This window comes from Mercenaria mercenaria, chromosome 10, assembly GCF_021730395.1.
Source record: "Mercenaria mercenaria strain notata chromosome 10, MADL_Memer_1, whole genome shotgun sequence".
NCBI lineage: Eukaryota > Metazoa > Mollusca > Bivalvia > Venerida > Veneridae > Mercenaria > Mercenaria mercenaria.
Genome location: NC_069370.1, coordinates 51,839,305 through 51,858,293, shown reverse-complemented (window position 1 = coordinate 51,858,293; position 18,989 = coordinate 51,839,305). Strand labels below are relative to the sequence as shown.

General features: G+C 36.0%; 1 protein-coding gene across 2 annotated transcripts in view; it reads right to left on the bottom strand.

Moving 5' to 3' along the window:
• The window catches only part of LOC123561573 (uncharacterized), a 58,158-nt gene extending 48,946 nt beyond the window's left edge, over positions 1-9,212 (bottom strand). Inside the window, exons 1-4 of one of the 2 annotated variants that reach the window (XM_053553076.1) lie at positions 8,003-9,212; positions 7,834-7,894; positions 5,376-5,428; positions 3,582-3,653 (exon numbers count right to left, since the gene is read on the bottom strand). In XM_053553076.1, coding sequence (XP_053409051.1) covers positions 3,582-3,653; positions 5,376-5,428; positions 7,834-7,894; positions 8,003-8,119 — 303 coding nt within the window. In that variant the 5' untranslated portion in view covers positions 8,120-9,212. Of the gene's footprint in view, positions 1-3,581; positions 3,654-5,375; positions 5,429-7,833 lie in introns of both variants that reach the window. The other variant, XM_045354048.2, reaches the window with a different exon arrangement.
• Between the last annotated feature and the right edge of the window lie 9,777 nt (positions 9,213-18,989).

Sequence of the window (18,989 nt, the reverse complement as noted above, 5' to 3'; positions counted from 1 at the left end):
TGCGTTTGTGAACCAGCATGGATCCAGACCAGCCTGCCCATTCGTGCAGCCTGGTCAGGATCCATGCTGTTTGCTTTCAATTCAAAGCCTATTGCAATTAGAGAAACTGTTAGCGAATAGCATGGATCCTAACCATACTGCGCGGATGCGCAGGCTGGTCTGGATCCATGCTGGTCGCAAACGCACTACACTGGTTTTCTCATGGTGCGGCTCATATAAATTAACCTTTCAACAAACTTTAAGTACAGTATTAAATCTGTCCTGTCAGATTCTTAAGTATTTTGAATTAAAGAGATATCTAAGCATACATAAATTTTGTGACAACATATGTTGAGCAAAATGTTCAAATATTGCTTATAACACATACTGAATGTTTAGATTGTAACATAAGTGCTAATATACATTGACTGTATGTGAAAGTGTAACAGGTGACACAGCTTTTTATAATTATAATAAAGAACATAATAGTGAAGAAAATATGAAGCTGCAGTAAAAATCTTCATCTAAAAAGAAAAATAATCAGAAAAGTAAGAAATATTAACTAGTGAAAACAAGCTAATGAAAAATAAAACGTTTACAAAAACTGAAGTCTGTTACCTTACCAATTACCATATGACTTTTTTTTAAGGCTTACTGATTTGATAATTTATGTTCAACTATTGTAATAGGTGTATGCCATTTTCCGATAAAATCAAGTTGTCCAGTCTTGTGCATAAAAGAAATTGATAAATTCATAAAAAATATTTTGGCGACAATTTTTGGCAATCACCCTGTTAGAGTAGTATGTAAGCTAGCGTAGAATGTAAGCACAATACTATAAACTGAGGGGTAGTTCCATCCCCATGTACGGCATACATGAAAATTTGAAAACAAACCGGTTTGTAAATCAACTACAGATCATAGCATCAAAGTGTGATTTGTAAAAAAAGTTTAACAGTAACTAAACAAGACGGTCATGATGACCCTGGATCGCTCACCTAAGTAATATGAGTTACATGTTTCAAATGTCAAACTGATGATTATTAGGAATTTTTTGGAAGATTTTCAGATGTACAATCAAGTAACCCCTGGGGCAGGGCCAATTTTACCCCGGAGGTCATGATTTGAACAAACTTTGTAGAAGTCTATTAGGCAATGTTACATATCAAATATCTAAGTCTAAGATCTAGGCCTTCCGGTTTATTTTTAGCAAATTTATGAAGATTTCTCTATGTACAATCAAGTAACCCCTGGGGCTGGGTCAATTTGACCGGGGGGGGGGGGGGGGGGGGGGGGGGGTGTTAAAATTTGAACAAATTTTGTAGAGGTCCATTAGGCAATGCTACATGTCAAATATCTAAGCTCTAGGCCTTCTGGTTTTTTTACTTTAGAAAATTTTGAAGATTTTTCTATGTATAATCAAGTAACCCCATGGGGCAGGGTCATGATTTGAATAAATTTTGTAGAAGTCTACTAGGCAATGCTACATATCAAATATCTAAGATCTAGGCCTTCTGGTTTATTTTTAGAAATTTTTTGAAGATTTTCCTATATAAAATCAAGTGACCCCTTGGGCGGGGGTCAATTTTCAAACTGATGATTTTTAGAAATGTTTTGGAAGATTTTCCGATGTACAATTAAGTAACCCCTGGGGCGTGGCCAATTTTACCCCGGGGGTCATGATTTGAACAAACTTTGTAGAAGTCTATTAAGCAATGTTACATATCAAATATCTAAGTCTAAGATCTAGGCCTTCCAGTTTATTTTTAGCAAATTTATGAAGATTTCTCTATGTACAATCAAGTAACCCCTGGGGCTGGGTCAATTTGGGGGGGGGGGGGGGGGGGGTTAAAATTTGAACAAATTTTGTAGAGGTCCATTAGGCAATGCTACATGTCAAATATCTTGGGCGGGGGTCAATTTTCAAACTGATGATTTTTAGAAATGTTTTGGAAGATTTTCCGATGTACAATTAAGTAACCCCTGGGGCGTGGCCAATTTTACCCTGGGGGTCATGATTTGAACAAAGTTTGTAGAAGTCTACTAGGCAATGTTACATATCAAATATCTAAGATCTAGGCCTTCCGGTTTATTTTTAGCAAATTTATGAAGATTTCCCTATGTATAATCAAGTAACCCCTGGGGCTGGGTCAATTTGACCCTGAGGAGGGGGGGGGGTCAAGATTTGAACAAATTTTGTAGAGGTCCACTAGACAATGCTACATGTCAAATATCTAAGCTCTAGGCCTTCTGGTTTATTTTAAGAAAACTTTGAAGATTTTTCTCTGTACAATCAAGTAACCCTATGGGGCGGGGCCAATATGACCCCAGGGGGTCATGATTTGAACAAATTTTGTAGAAGTCTACTAGGCAATGCTATATGTCAAATACCTAAGATCTAGGCCTTCTGGTTTATTTTTAGAAAATTTTTGAAGAATTTCCTATGTAAAATCAAATTGACCCCTGGGGCGGGGTCAATTTTGACCCCGGGGGTCATGATTTGAACAAAGTTTGTAGAGGTCCACTAGGCAATGCTATATGTCAAATATCTAAGACCTAGGCCTTCTGGTTTATTTTTAGAAAATTTTTGAAGAATTTCCTATGTAAAATCAAATTGACCCCTGGGGACGGGGTCAATTTTGACCCCGGGGGTCATGATTTGAACAAAGTTTGTAGAGGTCCACTAGGCAATGCTACATGTTAAATATCTAAGCTCTAGGCCTTCTGGTTTATTTTTAGAAAGTTTTTGAAGATTTTCCTATGTAAAATCAAGTGACCCCTGGGACGGGGTCAATTTTGACCCCGGTGGTCATGATTTGAACAAATTTTGTAGAGGTACACTAGGCAATGCTACATGTCAAATATCTAAGCTCTAGGCCTTCTTGTTTATTTTTTTAAAAAAATTGAAGATTTTCCTATAGAAATCTATGTAAAATCAAGTGACCCCTGGGGCGGAGTCAATTTTGACCCCGGGTTCATGATTTGAACAATTTTAGTAGAGGTCCACTAGGCAATGCTACAGGTCAAACATCTTAGCTCTAGGGCTTCTGGTTTTTGAGAAGAAGATTTTCCTATGTAAAATCAAGTGACCCCTGGGGCAACACTTTGTGACAGGTGAGCTAAAAAGAATAGTCTGTAAAATGATTCAAGGAGAAACTTAATATCCCCAATCTTTGATCATAAGAGCCGTGCCATGAGAAAACCAACATAATGCATTTGCGACCAGCATGGATCCAGTTTTGCTTTCAAAGCCTATTGCATTTAGAGATACAGTTAATAAACAGCATGGATCCTGACCAGACTGTGCGCATGTGCAGGATGGTCTGCATCCATATTAGTTGCAAACATGTTATGTTGGTTTTCTCATGGCGCAGCTCATATATCAATTGTCAAATGATACTTTGCTATTCTGGAAAAAAAAAACTGGTATCAAATTCATGAAATCAATATAAAGGATATAAAAGGCTAACCTCAAAGAAAATCTACCAATCCAGCAAACAATTTTAGTGAATAATTCATAACCTTTTCAAGACTATGAGCTAAACATTTAACAATGTTCAATAAAATGTTGGCAAATGGAAAGATAAAATGTAAAAACTTACATAATCCATTTTCCTCAACTTGACTTCTTGCACAGAATAATCTTCTTTCTTTGTGTTAATGGACAGCATTATCTACAAAAGTATACAGATCAGTCTGTGTAATTGGTTCAGGTAAATTAACTACTGAATTTAGTAGGGTTCAACTATCAGAAATGTTATTACCTGACAATTGGTGTTTCAGCTAAATTTCTAAATCAGATTGGTCTATCATTCAATTTGGGCAGTTTCACTTACTATTTAAAGGGGTGTTCACCTGAATAGCAAAAAGTGCACACCATGATCAGCCTACACGGATATGCAGTCTGATCTTGGTATGCACACACGCCAGGTTACAAAGGCAAAATTCACTTGCTGCCAGCAGGCTAATGGTTAACAGACACCTTTCAGCAGTTACTTACAGAATAGACAAGTGACTGTGTATATTATCAGCTTAAAATAACCATCTTTTATTAGAACTCATCATTCAACACTAAAATCCTGCTTTTTCATCAATCGGCATAAAATGACAAAATAACAGTAGCTCTACCAATAATTGAGCATACAAGACATTCAAACAGTACCCAACATTGGCACTTATCTTTTATGGTATTGTGATATATGTAATTTTTAGACATCATTGGAATAACGATCACATCATACTATCTAATGTTTTTCTTGTAACATTGAATATAACTGAACTATTTTGCTGCCGAAGTTTGCATTTTAAAAATAGGGATCTTTTCTAGTAGTCCTTAGTCACTGTGTGATCTCTGAAAGCCGTAGCTGCTATACTTTATCATTATGTCTGGAGTGCTGAAACCATTTTCAGTCTCCAGGTCACTGTGACCTAGACCTTTTACCTACTGAACCCAAAAATAATAAGGATCCTCCTCAAGTGGTGCTTAGTCATCTAGTAAAGTTTAAAAGCTATAGCTATTACATTTTGTGACTTAGAGTCCGGAAACAGAAAAGTTGACACGACGGATGGACGAACAATGCCATTCTTTAATATGTCAAGTTTTTTTAATGACTATATAAATCATATTGCTACAGTGATATAAATCACAAATATATAGACTAATTCCAAGGGATACAACGTACGAATTGCTTCTTGCTTTATCTTAACTGGCAAGTTAATATCGTAAACATACATATTTCTCAACTTTTTGCAATACCTGACATAAGATTATGCAAGACAGCTATTACTATAACAATGTCATTAAGCAAGTGTACTTGGCATATCGCTATGATAGATTCAAGGATCAGAGGTGTTCTCATATGAATTTGTACAAGTCTCCACTTCGAAAAATTAATCAAAGTTTATGCGTCCTTTGCTGAAAAGTGTTTTTTTCTCCTCTAGTAAATGGTGTCCTCAATATCAGACTGCCAGCTGCCATTTTCACGATGACATAAAAGCCCCACTGCTAAGACCAGCCCAAGGCAGAAGTTTTAACATGTACCTAGAATTTAATTTCCTTGTCCGAAACTCAACCACAACATCCTGATGAAATGAAATTGAAGGCCTCGGCTGCTGTGATTGATTCAAGGTATATTATAGTAGCTTCTCCATGTTTGTGCTTGTGATGTTTTTAATTTGCCTATTAACTCTAGTCAGACTCCATATTACAACTATCTTATGAAATTTCATTTCATAATAGATCCATAAAAACAACATTTTTTGCAGCTCATTGTTAAAGGAAATATATTTCTCACACAAGTTTGTGAAACAAGACTTTGATGCTTTTAATAACTTAAATAAGGTGCTATTGTCAGCTACTCTGCTTTCTAGATGTTTTATTAATTCTTTGTCATTACCTCTTTTTCTAGATCATTAGTTTCTGCTCCTTCTCCAAGTTCCGTTTCTGTATCTGAAAGTATATAAAACAATTCCAATAAATCAAACATTTGTAAAACATTTGCATTATTTCAGAACTGAACATGAAACTTTGCATTGTCTTGTTATCTTACCATGTGTCAATTTTATATTTTATATCATCAGTTACTCTGAATTTCTATATGTGTATTTAACCCTTAGCCTGCTGCAGGCGAATTTAACAGCCTTTGCAAACAGCTTGGAACCAGATCAGACGCCGATTAAATCGGCGTCTGATCAGGTTCCAAGCTGTTTGCTACTCTGACAATATTTCTTCCAATTTTGGAGCAAATTGAATGAACTTTACAATTTTAGTAGATGACATTTCCAGCAGAGGACAATTTATCTAGCATGCTAAGGGTTAAGCAGATCAGTTAAATCAAACAGTTAAAACAAGAACACCGCCTGCAGTGTCAACACTCCTCTGTAAGTTCATGCTGTAAGGCAATATGCAAGAAAAGAGTTAGGGTGCTTGGCATGCTTTAAGTCACCCACTGGACCAGGAGACAAAAAATGCAAAGTTTCAAAGCTTAACAAAACAAGAGTGCCACACTGGTTCTAGATTGCTCACCTGACACAGCTAGATTGAATAATTCTGGAACAGGGAACAATGCTGTGAAATTAATTTAAAATACAACCAGCAGTTTCAGTGGAAAATATTTTAAAAGTTTTCCAAATAGCCATATAGGGAAAACTAGCCACATCAGAGGCTAGTAGTTACTGTAGCAGAGGTTCACCAAGGAACATTGCTGTGAAAATTATTTTCAAATCCAGCCAACAGTTTCAAAACAGACAAGCTTCATATAGATAAAACTATAGCCCCACTTCTAGGCAGCCATGCTTTTTAACCAATCAACAAGCAATTTGGTAGTGGGTCACCCAAGGAACATTGCTGTCAGATTATTTAGAAATTGGGTTTGTAGTTTGATAGGAGATTTTTATAACTTTCCATATATTCATACCCCCGCGCCCACTATGGAGGCTATTTCTTAACAAATCAAAAGGATTTGAAGGAATTAAGAAGAGTGTCACCTGTTGCTGTGAAACCATTTTCAAACTGAGATAGAATTTTCAGAGGAGAGGATTTTCAAAGGTTTCCGATATGGCAATATAGAGAAAACTAGCCCCGCCATCTGAAGGCTTTGTTTTTTAACGAAAAAAGGAGACTTATTTAAAGGAATTTAGTAGAGGGTCATCCAAGGAATATCGATTGCTGTGAAATTATTTTCACATTGGGCCCGCAGTTTCAGAGAAAACAAATCTTCCAAGTTTTCCATATGCATTTACATGTAGGGAAAACTGTTCCTACCTAAAGGAGGCCATTTTTTAATGGAAGGACTGCTGATCACGAGAAGTAAAAGGTACCGTATAGCGGGTTATTTCTGCGGTCAAAATATTCTGCATTTTGGACCCAAAAATTGAAAAACAAATTTCTGCAGTTAGGACTTTGATTGACCATCACACCTAATTATACCATTATCGGTAATTGTCAGATGGCGACGGTAATTTCCAATAATTAGACCATGCCATTGTGAACTTTGGATTATCTAAGGAAACATAGCGTGAAACAACGTTGGTGAAAATAATGCAGATTTTTTTGCATTTTAAAATTTTGCTGGATGAATATTCTGCTGGAAATATTTTTGCGATTCTACTGAGAGACCGCAGAAACGCAGAAATATTTCCCCCGTAGAAATAACCTGCTATACGGTATTTCCTTTTTTAGCTCTAGTGGTCCCTAATAGGGGCAAAGCACCCCATTTGATCAAATTTGGGAAAGGACCTTAAAATGATGCTACAAACAAAGTTTGATGACGATCTATTAAACGATTCATGAGAAGAAGTCATTTAAGTATTTCTTATTAATATAATTCTAGCTGCCCTAACAGTGGCCATGTGCCTGGATTTTAACAAAACTTGGAGAGGACTTGTAATGATGCTATAGAACAAGTTTAATGAAAATGCATCAAATGGTTCATGAGAAGAAGTTGTTTCAAGGTTTTTTCTATTCTTAGCTCTAGAGGACCCTAAAAGGGGTTAAGCGGAACCAGTGAACAAGCTTGAAAGAGGACCTTGCAAGGACGCTAAGACCAAGTTTGGGATACTTTCGACCAGTAGTTTCAGAGAATAATAATAATTCTGATGTGGACCTTAATATAAACAACAAATTAAAAATTTCTAAGTAGAAAAGGGCCATAATTCTGATCATATGCATGTGACATTATGTTTCTTGACCTACTTACTCATCTAATGATGATCAGCAAGTGTGCAGTTGCAAAGCTATGCCTCTTACATAACAGTCAACAATGCTGATGATCGAGTGCTGACAATTATAGCTTGTAGATTTTTTTATAAAAGTCAGACATGGTAATAAAATAAATCTTCAAACTATTTTCTAACCATTTTGTTTTGATAAGGCCTCCTTGGCAGATAAATCAAGTTGAGTTCTCCCTGCATCAGACTCTGCTGATGTGTTGCTGTCAGATACTTCTGTTGATTCGATGCTGTCAGCTACTTCTGTTGATTTGATGCTGTCAGCTACTTCTGTTGATTCGATGCTGTCAGCTACTTCTGTTGATTTGATGCTGTCAGCTACTTCTGTTGATTCGATGCTGTCAGATACTTCTGTCGATGCTGCTGTTGTTTTCCCCGACTGTTTATAGCGGTCTAAGGCTTTAGATGACATAATCTTTGTGTCCTTTAAATGCTGAATCGATACAAAATCAGGATGACCCAGCCTTTCACTGTAATTGCTGTAAATAGTCACGATTTAGATGTTAGAAACCTTTGACCTACTGACGGATCTCAAAATCAATAGAGGCCATCTGCTGGTCATGATCAACCTTCCTATCAAGTTTCGTAATCCTAGGCCCATTTGTTCTCAAGTTATGGGTTGCAGTGACCTTGACCTTTGACCTAGTGATCTCAAAATCAACAAGACTCGGACTCATTGTGAATAAAGCCCCAGAGAGCAGCTTATTGTCAGAGGAACAGGGGTATTGAAAACACATGATGCATTGCATGTACAAAGATACACAAAAATGTTGTGAAAAACTGTGTAAGATTTTCATTGCTGTACCTTAAAAAGAAAAAGTAGGTCAGTAGGTCAAAATCAAGGTCACTGAAAGTCAGTTTTGAGATGTGTGTTCAAAATTGTATATGTGGTCCAAATTTTATGGCAATACCCTGAAATCCCGAAAATAAGCCGGTTTTGAAAATAAGCTGGTCTCGAAAATAAGCCGGTCACCATTTCACTACAGGCAAAAAGGGCTCATAAATTAGCCGCACTCAAAAATAAGCCGTCCAAGTTTTTGTATCAGTAATAGTATCTATGACATTGTTAGGACACCATATAAGATAGCAAACATTACCAACGTGTACATACCAGATTTATTTTCAAATGTGATAGCAATAAAACATACTTTGGAATAAAAACACTTAACGCAATCAATTTGTGCTGATTTTTAAAACCCTGGACAATTAAAACTTTAAAAGCAATAAAATTCCTGTCTAAAACACTTCTTGTCACGTCAGTTTTATTAAGTTAAATGACCGGTCTTTATAACACAATGCAGTGTTTATCACGTATTATGTAAGTTATTTATACTTGTTGGGCGATTAAATCATAGGTGTATTTTGTTTGTTAGGCCAGACAAAACTTCTTAATGGGTAATTATCTGTTAGCATTGGATTATTCTCAATAACAAATTGTAACAGATTGTAACAAACAGGTATGTCAAAAGTATGTCTTTACCGACGTTCGATGTTTTAACTAAAAAAAAAATATGCCGTATCTTCAGTATTTCGGTGCTCAAAAATACACCGTTTTTTAAACCGTTACTGAATATATACTCAAAAGTTCGCTGGACTCAAAAATAAGCCGGTCTCGATAATAAGCCACCAAATCCTTACGAAAATCTAAAATAAGCCGTGGCTTATTTTCGGGATTTCAGGGTATCTTAAACAAAAGGGCCAAGATGGCCCTAGGTCGCTTACCTGAGAAACACACCATACCAGTCTAAATATGTTTGACTTATTGACAAATATTCTGATCAATTTTCATTAAGATTGGACCAAAAATGTGGTCTCTAAAGTGTAAACAAGCATTTTCTTTGATTTGACCAAGTGAACTAGTTTTTGACCCCAGATTATCCATATTCAAACCTGACCTAGATTTCATCAAGGCAGCCATTCCGACAAAATTATATGAATATCTGGTGTAAAATGCAGCCCCTATTGCGTACAAAAAGATTTTTCTTTGATTTGACTGGGTGACTTAGTTTTTGACCCCAGATGACCCATATTTGAACTTGACCTAGATTTCATCCAGACAAACATTTAAATCAAATTTCATGAAGATCCAATGTAAAATGCAGTTCCTGTTGCAAACAAAATGTATTTCATTGATATGACCTAGTGGCCTAGTTTTTGACCCCAGATGACCTATATTCATACTTAACCTAGATTTGATAAAGGCAATCATATTGACCAAATTTTATGAAGATCAATTGAAAAATACAACCTCTATCGCATACACAAGGTTTTTCTTTGATTTGATTTAGTGACCTAGTTTTTTACCCCAGATAACCCATAAAATTATTTAAACTTGACCAAGATTTTATCAAGGCAATCATTCTGACTAAATTTTATGAATATCCAGTGTAAAATGCAGCCCCTAATGCGTACGCAAGGTTTTTCTTTAATCTGACCGGGTCACCTAGTTTTTGACCATAGATAACTCATATTTGAAATTGACCTAGATTTTATCCCATGGCTTTTTCTAGTCTTTGGGAAAAAGGCCCCTAATCAAATTGGGAATTTTTAACACGGTAAATTGTCAAAATTGGGAAAATGTATCGACAAATCAAGTGAGTTTTTAACATATAATTATATAAGTTTAAATCTTCAGTTTCAAGTTTTTCTCAAATGAATTACAAATTTAAAGTATCCCCTTGTGAAATTTTGAGAATTTATTTTTTTCGGGATTGTTTTCCAATATTGCCAAAAAAATACAGTAACTCTTCATTTGTCATGTTTAAACTTTTGTTTACAGTTTGTTTTCTCAACAATTATAACTGAATTTTCCAAACAGTAGAGTCGCAAAAAGCGTGTTTGCTTGTGTAAATCATTAGATGCTTATTAAAGTATTACACTGGTGACAAGACCGGTACATAAAAATAAACCGAATCAGGTCTAATTTCCAAGCGACCAGACGCATTGAATCAACACTGTTCTGCAATCTTTAAACAACATGCAGCAGAACGTAACTAGGAATACGCACATTGTTTGCCATCTATATTTCCTCTTTAGGCATCTCAGTGGTCAAGTTGTTTTTAATGTGGCATATACGACTGTAAAAAGTGTAAAAAATCCTTCTTTCTAATCTCCCTTTCATTTCATTTTGTTAAAAAAATGGAACACAAGCACTTCTTGAATCTGATTTTTTTGTTTACATTCGTTAGATTTCCGCATACGAAAAAAAGTATGGCATTTGGACATGTTGCAAAAATGGATTAGGTAAGAATAACTTGAACATTTACCAACAATGAGTTATTAGTTTAATGCATCAGATATAAAACTAAAACATCGCTTATGGTTTTTTTTTTACTAAGCACGACGGCTGCTTCAAATCTTGGAAATGAGTCCATTTACAGACTGGTTCGGAATAGGTGAGTTCACTGTAGATGAAGATACATGCTTCATTCTTACTAGACCTAATAATAAGACGTTTCGGGACAGTGCGATAATTTTTTGACTGTCGCTGTCTGCGTCGCGTCCAAACTTATTCAGCATATATATTTCTATTAGGAAATCCCCAACTGAAATCCGTTGGGAACGTTTTCTGGTACATGTACAAAGTTTTGGCATTATTACATCTCTGAAAATGAATTTATGTTGACATTAAAGCATAAACTTGCCTCACTGACATTTTATGAATGTATATTTTGTGTTTTCTTCACTCTTAAAAATTTGTTCGTCTGGCGGCGGGCAAAACAATGTTTTCACAGGATTGGAATTTTTAAATCTTAACAACTTTTTCGCTGGATTTTCAAAATTAAATCAGTTTCAAATTTTTTTTAAAATTAATAACATGTTAAATGACATTTCATTTCAACCACTATCAACTGAAAAATCAGTAATCTATTTGAGACAATGAAAAATATACTTCAAAATGGTATGTATTCACACAATATTTTATCGGAAGGTCTTTTCGCCCCAAGACACCCCAATTACAGATACAAATGTAATGTCGCTCACCTGAGAAGCACACCATAACAGTGTAAATACATTTGACCTAGTGATTTCATAGAAACAAATACTCTAACCAGTTTTCATTAATTTTGGACCAAGAATCTTGAGGGTAAACAAGAATTTTCTTTGATATGAACTAATGACCTAGTTTTTGACCCCACATGACACAGATTCGTGCTTGTCCAAGATTCCATAAAAACAAACATTCGAACCAAGTTTCAGGAAGAATGAAAAAAAAGTGACCTCTAGAATGTATACAAGCTTTTCCTTTGATTTGACCTAGTGACCTAGTTTTTGGCCCCACACACCCAACATTCGAAATCATCCAAGACTTTGAACATCAGTATAAACATTCTGACCAAATTTCATGAAGATATGGTGACAGGTCATAATTAATGTGGCCTCTAAAGTGTTATCAAGCTTTTTCTTTGATTTAAGTGGATGACCTAGTTTTTGACTCAACATGACCCAAATTCAAACCTGACGTAGAAGTCATCAAGACAAACACTGTGATCAAATTTCATAAAGATCCAGTGTAACATGCAGTCCCTATTGCATACTACAGGTTTTTCTTTGATTTGACCATGTGATCTAGTTTTTGGCCCAAGATGACCCATATTCGAACTTTACCTAAACTGCATCAAGACAAACATTCTGATCAAATTTCATGAAGATCCTGCGTAAAATGCAGTGCCCATTGCATACATAAGGTTTCACTTTGATTTGACCAAGTGACCTAGTTTTTGAACCCAGATGACCAATATTCGAATCTGAAATAGATTCCATCAAGGCTGACCAAATTTCATGAAGATCTTTTGAAAAATATAGCCTCTATCGCATATACAAGGTTTTTCATTGAGTTGACCTAGTTTTTGACCCCAGATGACCTATATTTTAACTTGACCTAGATTTCATCAAGGCAATTATTCGGACTAATTTTATGAATATCCAGTGTAAAAAGCAGCCACTATTGCATACACAAGTTTTTTCTTTAATTTGACAGAGTGACCTAGTTTTTGACCCCAAATGACCCATATTTGAAGTTGACCTAGACTGCATCCAGACAAACCAGTGCTCCAGCCAGGATTTGAAAAGGGCAGGGTGGAAGTACCCAAAAGGGCACTTGCAAGCCGCGAAGCGACGAGCTGGGGGAGAGTGTGGGAGGGGGTATCCCCCTTGCACAGGTGGGGTTTGGAGTCCCCCAAGAAAACTTTGAAAAATAAAAGGCTAGAGAAGGCCTCAGGTGCATTTTCAGCATGAAACTATTGTCTTTTGTGGATCCTGTTTTGACTGGAATCATTGTGTGTCGTGGACAAACATAATAATCTGTCAGAGTGAAACTACAGTTTCATTGGTGTGTGTTGTTGTTGTCATATATATCCTGGACCTCTGGGGTTTTTGTAGCCACCATGATATCAAAATTCTAAATTGTTGTTATCATTTTATAAATGTGGGAGAGGTGGACCTCAGTCTGGGTATAAGGATGTGTGGTGGTGTAAAATGCATTTCAATTCCGTAGGGTTTAGTTTTTTTGGATAATTTAATTTTGTTCATTGGGTTTTTTAACAGACAAACTTAATGTAGGGGGAGAGAGTGATATCTGATGAGGCTACAAATCCACGGTAATGTGGTTTAAAAGGATTCACCTAAAAAAGTCATACTCCCAATCTCCGGACGTTGATCTAAAACTTTCCTTCTATAAATACTGTGTGCAAAAGACAATCTACATTTCTGAAACTTTGCTTAAAGTAATTTACATAAGCCTCTAAATGTTGAAATCTATTTGCATCTGTTACGAGGAAAAAATATATAGAATTATTCGAAAACAGAAAACTTACGACATGAAACACACGTGCACTGTTTTCCCGCCAAAATATTATACAGTGCATCGGCAATAAATTCGTTTTTAGTTCACAGAGTTCAGGATTTTTGTTTACCGCCTGTATTTCAAGTCATGAAACGTGAGATTCTTAGCTATTTTCATATATATTAACATCCAATAAATTGATGAATTTTGCAGTGACATCGAATAAAAATGGCGGCATCCATAACGTTTTCGGTGGCAGCGCCTACAAGTTTAATCGGGAGAGATGTATCGAATGAAAAAGACAGGTTATCCTTCTCATGGCCAAAAATGGACAGGAAACATTAGTTCCCGCTGTAAATTCTCTTTTGATTTATACTGACCTGAAAAGAGACTGGAGTAGCCCTTCCGTAAACACAATATCCGTCATAAAACGCACGTGCTTCTTTCCCGCCAAAATTATAATAATGTGTCCACTAAGTAATTATTTTTTCAAGCGTGCACAATTGATCTCATTTCAAATTGACCAAAAGAATCCTCAGATGTTAAACAGAGGTTCTTGAGTTTTGTATATAGTTCTTTTTTGTGGTTCAATACCTTTTTTTTTCTTTAGAACGGAGAACCATGTTGCAGCAGACAACTTCGTAAGAACTTTTGTTAAATTAATAATCAATCGATAGTGTTCAATGAAGAGTCAAGAACAAAATGTTTTGGGGTTCTTTACTTGCATTCAAATATTATCAAAGTTTAATGGTGTTATTTGTTTGTAACATTTGCGAAAAGTTGCCGGCGTATTTTCAAAGACTAAGTTTCACCTTTTTTAAATAAGCATACTTACATCTAGATAACGACTGCTAAATCAAAAGTTTTAATTGTCTCTAATAACGATAATTACTAAAGTGATGCCCAAAAAAGATCCCGGAAACATTTTGAGTTAATTATCGACTTCACAAGCTGACAGAAGTGTATCACGTGCACAGTCCCGCCTTCCCGACGTCTAGCTTGACAGATGTAAAACAAAATAATGCCTTGAAATTGTCGCGATTCGCTTAACTGGTTTGATCGATGTGTGGGGCAGACCTAAAAGGCAGTCACATGTGTATACGGAAGCGACCTTGAAGACTGACAACAGGTCTAATAAAGTGATGTTGTATATTGCATAATGGAAGCAGCTCTCGCAGCGGGAGAGGACAATAAACAGGAAACATGGGGCGTTTTTACAGTTAGGCATATATTTACTGGACTCAAAAGGGCACAGGGCGCTATTAACAAGAGCTGTCAGTGGACAGCGCGCTCGACTATTCTCAGTGCTTGATAGTACAATATAAGCTATGAGTAAAACTATAACATTACAATAAGCATATTCTAAGTCGAAAAGGGGCCATAATTCAGTCAAAATGTTTGATAGAGTTGCCTCCTCCTTTTTACAGACTGGGGTCATGATGGTTAACAAGTATGCAAAATATCAAAGCAATATCTCAATGGACTTTGAAAATATTTGGGGTGGTACGCAAACTTTAACATTTATTCTAAGTTGAAAAGGGGCTATAATTCAGTCAAAATTCTTGACAGAGTTGCCTCCTCCTTTTTACAGACTGGGGTCATGATGGTAAACAAGTATGCAAAATATCAAAGCAATACCTCAATGGCCATTGAAAATATTTGGGGTGGTACGCAAACTTTAACATTTATTCTAAGTTGAAAAGGGGCTATAATTCAGTCAAAATGCTTGATAGAGTTGCCTCCTCCTTTTTACAGACTGGGGTCATGATGGTAAACATGTATGCAAAATATCAAAGCAATATCTCAATGGACTTTGAAAATATTTGGGGTGGTACGCAAACTTCAACATTTGTGTTACACTCACGCTAACACTCAAGCCAGGACGAGTAGGATAGCTCCCCTATTCTTCGAATAGTCGAGCTAAAAATGGCAGGGCGCTTTGAGAAAGGGGCAGGATGCCGCGCCCTTCTATTCCGCGCTAGCTGGGGCACTGCAACATTCTGTTATATCTTAATTAATTTTGCCAAGCCCTTGCATTTATCTTCGTTTACTGTGTCTCCAAAAATATACTCACCACATATCGTGTCCGCCATATTGAATGATATTAACTAGTATGAATGAATGTGTGAAAACTACTTTTTAAATGTTTTTTGCTTTAAACATGCACATCTACTTTGTTTAAAATATTTAAATGTAAAATTGTATTGTTTTGTATATGTGTTAGATGTTTAACGATGTACAAAATAACTAATTGCCATTAAATCTTCTCTACATCTACATCAGTCACACTTGACTATCACGCAACGTGTGGTTTGCTCTTGAAAGGGAAAAATGGAAAGGATAGATAGTTAGAAAAGTGGAATAGGTAAAAGAGATTAGTAGAAAAAAGTGTTACCCAGCTACGGTTTTGCCACCTTTAACCCAAGCCTCTCCGATTACGGTGGCCGCTGCCGGCACAGCCCCAGGAATCATCAGGAGGTACTTGTAGCTGGGACAGTCCTACTTTACTATACTTAGAACTTTAGTGATGATTGCCCCTGCTTGATGGATACCAAGTAAGGGGCGTCAGCGGTCGTCGATGGTAGGCTGTTCCATATGGTGATTGTCTGGAGAAAGGAGGAGTTCCTATAGTATGATGTAGATGATGATGGCTGCCTGTTCTTTCTGCTGTTTGTAGTCTAGATCTGGTATGGCTTGAAGCTGGAGTAAGATCTTCCAACGGAATCTTTGATCACTTTAAATACTGGTTAGTAACACCTCAGCATTTCACGTGCATCAGTTGTTGTTTTTTTTATTTGATTAACGTTTGCAAGTGATTTGCAAACTGAGAAAAAATGCATACATGTGATCAATACTTATTAGCAGATATTACTTAATTTGTTTTGTTTCTTTTATTGTATTATACCTTTTATGTTATTTCTGCTTGCTCCGAGCCCGACAACTATTTCCGCATTAATTTGTACTAGTTTATATCCTTCCAATATGGTGGGCAATGCCAGATATTTTTGGAGACACAGTAGACGCAGTTAAATGCCGAAACGATAAAATTAATTCAGATAATGCATAATACTTAACAAAATAAAACAAAATGAATTTCGGTAGCTTTAAGAAATAAAATTCCGGTTCCCTAGCCTATGCATGGTGCTTTTGCTAGAGAACCAGTTCCAGACGAATAAGTTTGCTGTCTAGAAAACCCGATTCTGGTTCTCTCATGGTTCACTGCCTTTTTAAGGCTTTTAACTTCGCACCTAATGAGCTCGCTCATCTTTTAACAGCCTGTTCCAGACAAAGCGCCTCCAAGTTATAATCAGAATTGATTGTTGGGAAGTACACAGCAGATGTAGATGAAGTACATTAGTTTACTGGAACAATATTTACCAAAAAATAAAGCGTTTTGCACGCAAAAATAAGTTCACGCAAGAAGAAAACGCGAAAATAATGTGTAAGAGAATGTTACAGGGCAAAGGAAGTTTACTGCATATGCATAAAATATATGAGAACATAAAGAAATAATAGACAATACATTTGAAAAGCGAGCTTAGGTGAACTGTCAATAAACAAGTACCTATCCGAAATTGTTTTTTACCTGTTCACCGCTTCATTTGGCTTTGTATAAGATCTTTACCGAATATCGCTAATCCATATATCGCTACCATCTATATAAGGAGCCCACAGATACTTAAGTCTGTTATTTGACTTAAATACGTTAATTTGCTTGACTTTTCACTTTTCTTAAGTACGTAATTCATGATGTTTTCCAAGAAAAATAACGTAAATCGGGACCAGCTGCCGACTTGTTAAGTTAATTACGCAATAGTTTTACATAAGCCTTTACATAACTCTTTTACTGTTATGCACATATATTTACGCACACAGTTTATCCGTAAGTAAACTGCAATTCGGCATTAAAATGGCTTTAAATAAGTAGTATAAATAGAAAATATATCATATCTACTTAAATAGCGTATTTTATGCACTTTGTTTGATTAACAAAAAGAGAAGGATTGAAAAAAATAATTCCTAAAGCCCAGTGGAGTACATGAAAGCACCTGAAGTTTTATCACCATACCAACGGTACATTTAAAATAAAGGGAACCTGTCCCACACTGGCCATAGCTTTATCAGATCAAGTGGTCCAAACGTTGTTCGAGCGGTGAATTTTACGCAGATCAGATGGTGAAATATGGCCGATTTTATAAATTTCCGGTCTTTGAGAATTTTGTTGAGATCTAGATGTTTCATTATAGTGCTTGAAATGATATGTTCAAGTACTTTACAAGTGACGGAGGTTAAAGATACTGGGCGATAGTTAGATGGTTTGAACCCTACCGAGAAGAGAAATCAAAACAAGTGGAAAGGAGCAAATTCAGCAGGTTGGATTTTACGAACTGTAGTTTTCTTATATAAAAGTTAACATCCCCTTTTCTTTTTGTTTTTCTAAAGTAGTGATATACGTCTTTATGTGAATATAAGTCTTTGAAAATCTGATACGCTAGAAAATGTCGAAAAATCGTTTTGAAGTAAGTGTATTTTATTTAAAGTAAAGGCATGAAGGGGGCAATTAGCCGGATATGCCTCCGTGGTCCACTCGAATGTAGTCCATATCAATATATAGTGCAATTTTCCCGCCTAGTAAAGGCCATTTTCATGCCAGATATAAGCTTTATTTATGCTTGATTGTAAAAAGGAATGTCCGCAGATGATTTTAAGCTACATTATATGCTTCAAAAGTTGATTGGAAGCTGCCTTGTAAAATGAAAGTGAAAGTAGGTATTTCCTGATGTCTACCTACGCAATATTAACGTTTTCATCACGTGTCTCAGTCACGTGACCATGGTTTCACTTCATTATGGTCAACCCCATATTTTTGGGGTATATTTTGATTGCCTAAAGACAGACCTTCAAGACAAGGATAGTCTCGCAGGAAGTGAAAGGCTAGAAATCTTGATAAAAATATGTTATAAGTTGTTAATTTTATATAGAAAATAGTAGCGGATGCATTTGATACCTTCATACCTAAAATGAAAAATTCGCACTTCGTGAAAATTGCTTTAACCGATGTAAAACTGGTACTTTCTGATCAGAATTGAGCAATAAGCACCATTTCAAGACTAACATGGCATATTATTTGCATATTTTGGGCAAATCTGAGATTTTTTTCGGAAAGTAGGCAAAATTCTGATTTTTAAGGTGCTTCCCCACATCTCAGCTTTGCATCAGCGACACCATTATAGGTAAGAATGACAGAAATCGATTATTTTTCGCGTACTTCCAGCTGTTTCTTGCAAACGAATAATAGAAATAAGATAAGTAAGGCCGTATGATACTATATTTAATGAAAAATTGGCATTATCTATGCCCATTGACACGTTTTTTGCATGTGTGGACTGTCTGTCTGAATGGGGCATAATTCCAACAGTAGCCATTCTTTCAAACTGAAAGTTGGCAAAATTGTTGACAATTGACTAACGTACAATAATTGACTGCAACAGAACGA